General features: G+C 35.7%; 2 protein-coding genes across 6 annotated transcripts in view; both read right to left on the bottom strand.

Annotated features, from left to right (window-relative positions):
• Window positions 1-1,901, bottom strand: part of LOC117100778 (multiple epidermal growth factor-like domains protein 11) — a 7,417-nt gene extending 5,516 nt beyond the window's left edge. Inside the window, exons 1-2 of the mRNA XM_033240595.1 lie at window positions 1,786-1,901; window positions 197-836 (exon numbers count right to left, since the gene is read on the bottom strand). Coding sequence (XP_033096486.1) covers window positions 197-836; window positions 1,786-1,816 — 671 coding nt within the window. The 5' untranslated portion in view covers window positions 1,817-1,901. The remainder of the gene's footprint in view (window positions 1-196; window positions 837-1,785) is intronic.
• A 357-nt stretch (window positions 1,902-2,258) lies between these two features.
• Window positions 2,259-9,049, bottom strand: part of LOC117100790 — a 7,622-nt gene continuing 831 nt past the window's right edge. Inside the window, exons 2-6 of one of the 5 annotated variants that reach the window (XM_033240609.1) lie at window positions 8,786-8,890; window positions 8,111-8,235; window positions 7,257-7,437; window positions 4,919-4,959; window positions 2,259-4,127 (exon numbers count right to left, since the gene is read on the bottom strand). In XM_033240609.1, coding sequence (XP_033096500.1) covers window positions 3,310-4,127; window positions 4,919-4,959; window positions 7,257-7,437; window positions 8,111-8,235; window positions 8,786-8,890 — 1,270 coding nt within the window. In that variant the 3' untranslated portion in view covers window positions 2,259-3,309. Of the gene's footprint in view, window positions 4,128-4,918; window positions 4,960-6,197; window positions 6,239-7,256; window positions 7,438-8,110; window positions 8,236-8,785; window positions 8,891-9,049 lie in introns of all 5 variants that reach the window. The other 4 variants (XM_033240608.1, XM_033240610.1, XM_033240611.1 and 1 more) reach the window with 4 other exon arrangements.

Below are 9,049 nucleotides of genomic sequence, written 5' to 3'. Positions count from 1 at the left end.
AATAATAATAATAATAATAATAATTATTATTATTATTATTATTATTATTATTATTATTATTATTATTATTATTATTATTATTATTATTATTATTATTATTATTATTATTATTATTATTATTGTTATTAGTAGGTAACACCTCCCAACGTATTGATGATTAGTTTTAGTTAATATAATTAATATAAAAAAGTTATACCTTGAACCCTGCCAGTCACCTTCGCAATGACATACCCCTGTCACGTGATCACAGGTAGCATTATTTGGACAGATACATTTCTCTAAGCATTGATTTCCGTAGAAGCCCTGTTCACATGGTTCGCTGCAAAATTGTCCCTTCCAGCCTGGCATACACAAGCATGTGCCATTCTCATGCAAACAGATCGCATCATGTTCACATTGGCAACTATGGTTACATGATACTCCGAATGTTCCTATTTCACACGGTTCTGTGCAGTAGCGTCCTTTCCAACCAGGACCACATATACAAGCGTTAATATGCATATCACAGCATGTATCGTAACCGCACTTTTCCGGACACAACTCACACATTTCCCCACATGATTCTCCGCTACATTTTTCGGTACACGAATGGCCACCGAAGCCCGGATGACAGATACAGTGGCCATCGACATGGTCACAGAAGCTGTATGGGCCGCAATCAAGGCACGAATGCATGCACCCGTCTCCATAGAAACCTTCAGGACATGTCCTCTCGCAATATGTCCCTGTCCAACCGGCTGGGCATACACAAGATCCGTCGAGGGGGCTACATGTAGCGCCACTTTGACATTGACACTCACCACGACAACCAAGTCCAAACGTATTCTCGGGACATGCTGAAGTTTAAATATAGGCATACATTTAATAATATATGTTGTATGAACTATTACAGAAGTTATATATTATCATTGGGCTTATTCGACTGGTTCATTTCGTTGAGTATGAAATTTCGTTGAGTATTATTTTCATTCGACTGGTTCGTTAAATAGACTTCGTTGACAACGAAAATTAACGTAAATCAGAGTGCGTTAATCAGCGTTAAATTATCTACGTGACCCAAAAAACATGGCCGATTGGTGAGTTTATAAACAACATTTCCGTTAATATAACTTAGATTAAATTTCATAAAATAAAAATTACAATATTTACCCACATGGAGTAAAAAAAATTGTAGGCTAACAAAATTCAAAAACTGGATGAAAATATTTTTTTTTACGAAAAACCCATAGGCCTACTACCACAAGTTGAAGCAATTTTGATTACGCAACGTGTATCGCGGTAACTATACAGCCATTTTGTTTTGTCGAGTATTTACAAGTTTTCTATTCGACTGGTCGTCTTCGTTGAGTAGGATTTTACCAAGGTAATTCAATTGCCTTTATTTTACCGCTGCGCAGGTGGGCGTGGTTTAACGAAGAACGACCAGTCGAATACGGCCATTAATACATTATCTTAACCGTATCTGGTAGGCCTTATGTATATATATTTATTTATGATATATATATATATATAAATATATATACCTGTATATATATATATATATATATATATATATATATATATAATAAGAATAATTTTATTAATATACATAATTAATTATAAAAATATGTTAATGAATGCTTATATAAACAAATCATATTAATGGTACTAATATTATCATTTTTTGTTAAAGTTATTAGTGATATCATTATGTGTTAATTGTAGCATCGTCTTTCAATTATTACCAATATTACTATAATTATCATAATATAGTTATCATTGTTGTGTGTTTTTTCTGTATTTTACCTTGACAATAATGCACTTCATCATTAGGCATATAACCAGGACAGCAATTGTACGATAACAACGATACAAAATCTACCGAGTTGTTGTGTGCCTCTGTTTCTATACTACCGCTACTGAATAAAATCCAAAACAAATTTAATAAAGTAATTTAATTATAAAGTTAATATTCATTAGTACATTCTTAAAGACATTAAACAATCAACGCTTAATTCAAAAAGCTATTCCATCATTACATGCAGGGTTGTTGATAATGACTTTATCTCTTTACATGTAAACTTTCTTATATAACGTTTGACTTTTCGGAGATTATGTCTTGTCGTTTGGAATGCGTAAGAGGAGGGCGTATCACAAGCTGACGTGTGTGCGTCGAGTATAATATCTGTCTCTTATACACATCTAGATGTGTATCTATTATTTCCTGTCTCTTATACACATCTAGATGTGTATAAGAGACAGATATATTTACGCTTACGGTAACCAAGCTATGTACTGCGATGATATATTCAATAAAAATACCTTGATATAATTAAATGATAAGATGGTGAAGATAAATATAAGGTTGATAATTATTACACGATAGCCTATATCAGTGCATACACTGCTCCGCTTAGTATACCGGTACTGAAATTGATTTTTTGATTATGTATAATAAATGATGTTTATAATATTAAATAGTAATCATATTCGTAATAAATATTAATAATAATTGAAAAAATTATGATAATAATAATAATCTTTTTCCTCTTAAAATATTCTATAGGTCTGAGCTAATAAAAATATAAATCAAAATTTGAATTATTTAGGTCTACTTCTTTAATTGAGTAGAGTACACTTTAAGTAATAAACTTTTAATCGATCATGTGTATTCGATAAGTTATTGCAGACGCATAAATATTATGTTTAATTATTTCCGAGGACCCGTATTAGTCAGTATATTACCAGAAATCAATATCGGTACTGTAAAGTCTGGTTTCCATAATAATCGCTACGCGCTGTATCGCCGACAGCTGGGGGGCGACGCTGATTGGTCAGTGGAATCGAGAAGCTTTCTTGATTGCGTCTCGGGGAAAACTAGTTACAAAATGCAACGATTGCAGTGAATGCAATGTAGTGACTGTGTAGCAACTTTATGGAAACCTGGATTTAATCAGCCAAAAAGAAGAGAAATACCTTGACCTGTGTCTCATTTTGAAATTATTACGTCTGAGCTTTTCAAAGGTAAAATTTCAGTTTTTAAACGATTTTACTCTACGACGTACAGTTGCGGATCACGACACTATTACTGGAGTCGAACGAATGGCAATCGAAGACCTCGTCCAAAGAGCGCAGAATCATGGTTGATAGAAGAAAGTCTTTGGGATGTTCTGGGGCCCATGGGGCTGGGGCCCAGGGGGCTACGCCCCCTGAAAGCTTTGCAGTTCTAGCCATGTTATCTCTTATTTAAATGATTTCACACCGGTGGAGGAGGATCGCCAATTTTGCCACCTCTTGGATCCGCCACTGGACTATTATCTTCGACTTTAGCTACAACGGTCCGCAAACACAGTTTTTTTGCAGAAGATCAACATCGTCGTAGTCAACACTAGCATTGGATGATAGTGTTCTTGTGGCATCCATTGGGGTCATGTAACTTGAATCATACGTAGAGGTCGAGTCTCGGTTCACCATTGAACGAATGTTATCGTGCGTGGTTTTAACTGAAGTGATGTACTCTGCCACACTGTCCAGCTCAGCGGCTGCGAAACGTTGGGTTGGAAATTGACGAGGCTCCGTCTTAGGTCGTGAAAAATTTGAAGATGTACCGACGGTTGTGACATAACCAACAGCCATATCATCCGGACACGTTCTAACCCCAGTCACGTAGTCGTTGGTAACGCTTGAATCGGATGAAAACACGTGGCCGTGACGCGACGTTGACGCCAAGTGCCCAACTTTTGAACTCAGTGAAGTTACGTAATCGTCAGCGGAGATCCTCGAAGAATTTTCTTTAGTAGAGGCGTATGTGCTTTGTTTAAAACTGTTTGCAAACGATAGTACAACGGCATAGTCATCACAATCAAATTGGTTATTACGACTGGCTGTAAGTTCTGGGACTTCAGCGCCCCCGGTAGTCCTAGGTCTGGGGTGGATAATAGGTTTGTGTAGTAGGGGACATGGATCGCATTGTTGATTCTGTTTGACATGAAACCCTTGGATTTCGTAAAGCGAGGGAAGAGAACGTCTGTGTAAACTGGTAGTTGATGTGTCGTCATCAAGATCAGTGTGTTCTGACATGCCAATACAAGAACATCGACTACCCGGCTGCTGTAAATCCAAAAAAGCAAACTCTTGGCGGGAATGACCTGAAATCGAAGAATTTAATGTCAGTCTGCTGATTAAAAAAAATAAATAAATAAACGATCAATATAGTTTTATTTATTTATTTTATTGCCTTAATTTTATGCGTAGTATTATTAGCGCCGATAGAATCCGCCCACGGTGCGACGCTCGTGGCGCATCTATTTTAATTAGATTCATAAGCAATCATGTAAAATTTGCAGACATATTCACTCCCCCGGGGACCATTCCATGTCGTGATGTTCAGTTGCGCGCATAATTCCCTATCCTATCAAGTGGCAATTGACCTTTTGGGAGCAATTTAGAAGTGCATTGCCAAAAGGCAAACAAGTGGCTAGGGGAAGGGCAGGGGGAGATTTGACCTTTCGGTTTTTCAATTGAATAGACGCCTTAATGCTACTAGACCTGTCGGTTTCAATTCAATTCAATATTATTTATTATCAAAGGCACTAAGAATACATGTCTTGAATGTTGAATGAATGTAAATGCAAAATTGTCTTAAATAATGCCATATAAATTAAAAGAAAAACAAAATGTTGCCAAAGTGTAAAAAGAGAAAACATATCCTAAATCTTCTGACACCAGAAGTTTCAATTCTTCATTATAAATGTTTGTTGACATAATTATATTACTTTTTTTAAGAATGTGTTAATGGCACCACGAAGACTTACCTGCTTAAATTGGAACTCACAGGATATATATTTTTTTTAGAAAGAACGAAACATAAATATACTCTGTTTTAAAAATAAATAAACATGAAAAAATAGACGACTATTATTTCAGCATTCTGACTTACGTTTTTTCTCACGTCTTGTTACTCGGACGACTCCGTGTGACCTATATGCAAAAAACAAAAAACAAAAAAAAAAAAAAAACACAGTCAGTCGATAAATATAAAGCATCGATCATTCAATCACTCAACCGACCAATTAATGAATCATTCATTAATCATATCATTCAATGAACCAAGCAACCAATCAAACATCCAAACAACCAACCACCCGACCAGACAACCAACCAGCCAACCAACCGACCAACCAACCAAACATCCAACCAACCACACACCCAACCAACCAACCAACCAAACCAAACACCCGACCAAACAACCAACCAACCAACCAATGAAACAACCTACAAGTGCACATTTTTGAATGGGTGTTTCTAGCAAGATTAAATTCTATTTGAAATGCAATATTTGAGCATGTATTTTAAGTCTGCGTTTTGCTAAGTATGAGAAAGCTTTGGAAGCTTTATAAAGAAAAGCTACTAAACCATTACAATGAATGANATGACCTGAAATCGAAGAATTTAATGTCAGTCTGCTGATTAAAAAAAATAAATAAATAAACGATCAATATAGTTTTATTTATTTATTTTATTGCCTTAATTTTATGCGTAGTATTATTAGCGCCGATAGAATCCGCCCACGGTGCGACGCTCGTAGCGCTTCTATTTTAATTAGATTCATAGGCAATCATGTAAAATTTGCAGACATATTCACTCCCCCGGGGACCATTCCATGTCGTGATGTTCAGTTGCGCGCATAATTCCCTATCCTATCAAGTGGCAATTGACCTTTTGGGAGCAATTTAGAAGTGCATTGCCAAAAGGCAAACAAGTGGCTAGGGGAAGGGCAGGGGGAGATTTGACCTTTCGGTTTTTCAATTGAATAGACGCCTTAATGCTACTAGACCTGTCGGTTTCAATTCAATTCAATATTATTTATTATCAAAGGCACTAAGAATACATGTCTTGAATGTTGAATGAATGTAAATGCAAAATTGTCTTAAATAATGCCATATAAATTAAAGGAAAAACAAAATGTTGCCAAAGTGTAAAAAGAGAAGACATATCCTAAATCTTCTGACACCAGAAGTTTCAATTCTTCATTATAAATGTTTGTTGACATAATTATATTACTTTTTTTTTAAATGTGTTAATGCCACCACGAAGACTTACCTGCTTAAATTGGAACTCACAGGATACATATTTTTTTTAGAAAGAACGAAACATAAATATACTCTGTTTTAAAAATAAATAAACATGAAAACTATTATTTCAGCATTCTGACTTACGTTTTTTCTCACGTCTTGTTACTCGGACGACTCCGTGTGACCTATATGCAAAAAAAAACAAAAAACAAAAAAAACACAGTCAGTCGATAAATATAAAGCATCGATCATTCAATCACCCAACCGACCAATTAATGAATCATTCATTAATCCTATCATTCAATGAACCAAGGAACCAATCAAACATCCAACCAACCAACCATCCGACCAGCCAACCAACCAGCCAACCAACCGACCAACCAACCAAACATCCAGCCAACCAACCAACCACACACCCAACCAACCAACCAACCAAACCAAACACCCGACCAAACAACCAACCAACCAACCAACCAACCAATGAAACAATCTACAAGTGCACATTTTTGAATGGGTGTTTCTAGCAAGATTTGATTCTATTTGAAATGCAATATTTGAGCATGTATTTTAAGTCTGCGTTTTGCTAAGTATGAGAAAGCTTTGGAAGCTGTATAAAGAAAAGCTACTAAACCATTACAATGAATGATTAAAGGCACTTGGATTGCCAACCCAGGAATATAGACGTGTGAAGGCGGACATTATTCCAGTATACACCCTGACAAATAATTTCCAGTTCAGGTTGATGAATAGGTACCGGTAGGGTATATTACATAGCGACCTAACTATCGCAAACTTATTCAGTATTTGCTAAGTTTATAACCATGGTACGTGTGTTAATATGTCAAGTATTAACATTAGTTATTTTATTCATTTGATTTATCTGTCCTTATTCAATGTTAATATATACATAATGAGTATAATATATACTTTCATTGCAGAGAAATATAATGTTCATTGTGAATTGAATGGAACTTTGCCATCAATAACATACATTTCTACCCTCCAATTCGAGACTACCATTGGGACCTCAACATTTGGGGTGGTCTCGGGTTTGGTCTCCAATTAGTGTGTTAGATTTGTGATAAAAAATTGAAGATTGTTTTTCGATTCTTTGAAAAAGTGGTCTCCAATTAGAAGGGTCTCGGAATTACAGAGGTCTCAAATTGGAGGGTGCACTGTATTACACTTCAAAGGACGTCATACCCTGTGATTTTAAAGCAAGAAACCCGTCTGCATTGCACTGATAAGATGATTATTAGAATCACGGCAACAACTCCGGCAGCAACAATACTAAATGCCATTAGAAACACATCCATATCAATCCCTTCGTTTGCCTGTGTATTCTCCTTTGAACGTACCGTTAGTGTATCATTCTCCGTGGATGCTACACAAGTAAAAACAAAGCTTATTAGCGCAAATAGTGTACAGCTCTGTAAACACAATCATTTTTTTTTTGTTTGACAAAAAGCTGTTGTATGTCCATACAGTATAATGATGGTCATGATGTCCCTGTCACATGTTTTTGTCAAATACACTTCGACAGTCTGTGCATTGCTCAAATGAAGTTAGTAGAACTATGGAAGTAGAGGCATATGAAATATTGAAAATTGTATAACTTGATAGGACCATGATATAAGCAGGGTTCGAGGATGGGATGGTGGAGGTGAGCATGTCCAGATCGTAATACTTAACAAGAAGAATAGTAAAACAATGGGCTCAAAACAGTGGCGGATCCAGATTTATTATGAAGTGGCGCGAATGACAATCAGTAAGACTGCCAGTTTTTCACGCTCTTGGATCGTCACTGAAAAAAAATACTTATAACAATATTTGGATTTCGTGTTTGTTAAGTACGGTAATGCGAGAGGATAAAATGAAATTATATGAGTTAACCATACGGTTCTTCGATGGTAAGATAGTTAACAGTGTTACGCGCACCCTGTATTCATCAATAGGCCTCAATAGATCCAATTAGAAACAAAAAAATATGACTCTTTAATTTTCTCCAGATTTTAATTTTTTTCAGGGCAACGGTATTCCATCTTAAGCATTATCACCTGTGGGCGGGACATCAGGGACACATGTATTTCCGAGTGGCTTGAAACCATTACAGCAGGTGAAAATTGTTAGGTTGGTCGCATACTTCTCGAGTCTAGTTACTTGCACTTCTGTAGGGCCGCTACTGTAAAAAGAAAAACAATAATGCAACAGTATGCGTTAAAGACTCATAGACAAATACATTTAACCACTCAAAGCGAACCTTGACTCTTATAATACGAAGTAGGCCTGACTTAAAATTATACCAATTGTTAATGTCTTTCAAAATAATATATTATAATAATAATAATAATAATAATAATAATAATAATAATAATAATAACAATAATAATAATAATAATAAACAATAATTAACTAGAAGCTGAAGTCAGCCCCACTAGAATTATTTATAATCCTGTCTAAATGGAAATTCCTACGAAAACAGACACATTGAGGCCTCATCGGACCTACGCCTACATAATATTATATCCCCGGACGAAGAGAGAATGATACACTAAAACTGTAAAAGGCCACAAAATAAAGCACATTAACACAATTTGATGTTTTTTTCAAAGCACAAATTGAATGAATTTCAGTATTAAAAAGGTCATGGCCCATTAAATGTTGATATCTGAATACAAATTTGAGCAACTGAGATTTTGCTAACCATATGCAGCGCCCTCAATATAATTTACCTGGTGCATTCTTTTGACGGTGGTCGATGATAATCGATTTTTGAACACGGATTCGTTGTTGATGAACTTGGTATCTTTTGCGTAATGACACGATAACTAATAACCCTGTAATGATATTAAAAAAGGTTAATGTTAACATCTGACCGTTATGAGGCATTTGCGAGAGAAAAGTTTCCGCCAGTTTAAAACAAACTCGGGCTTCGTTTGGAATTTGAATCCAGTTGGAAGCAACTTGTTCCACATTTTGTTTGCAATGAGTGGAAG

This window comes from Anneissia japonica, unplaced genomic scaffold, assembly GCF_011630105.1.
Source record: "Anneissia japonica isolate Jap-2015-1 unplaced genomic scaffold, ASM1163010v1 scaffold670_len1213532_cov191, whole genome shotgun sequence".
NCBI classification, from domain to species: Eukaryota; Metazoa; Echinodermata; class Crinoidea; order Comatulida; family Comatulidae; genus Anneissia; species Anneissia japonica.
Note: the sequence above shows the minus strand (reverse complement) of the source record. Positions and strands in the feature narration are given on the sequence as shown.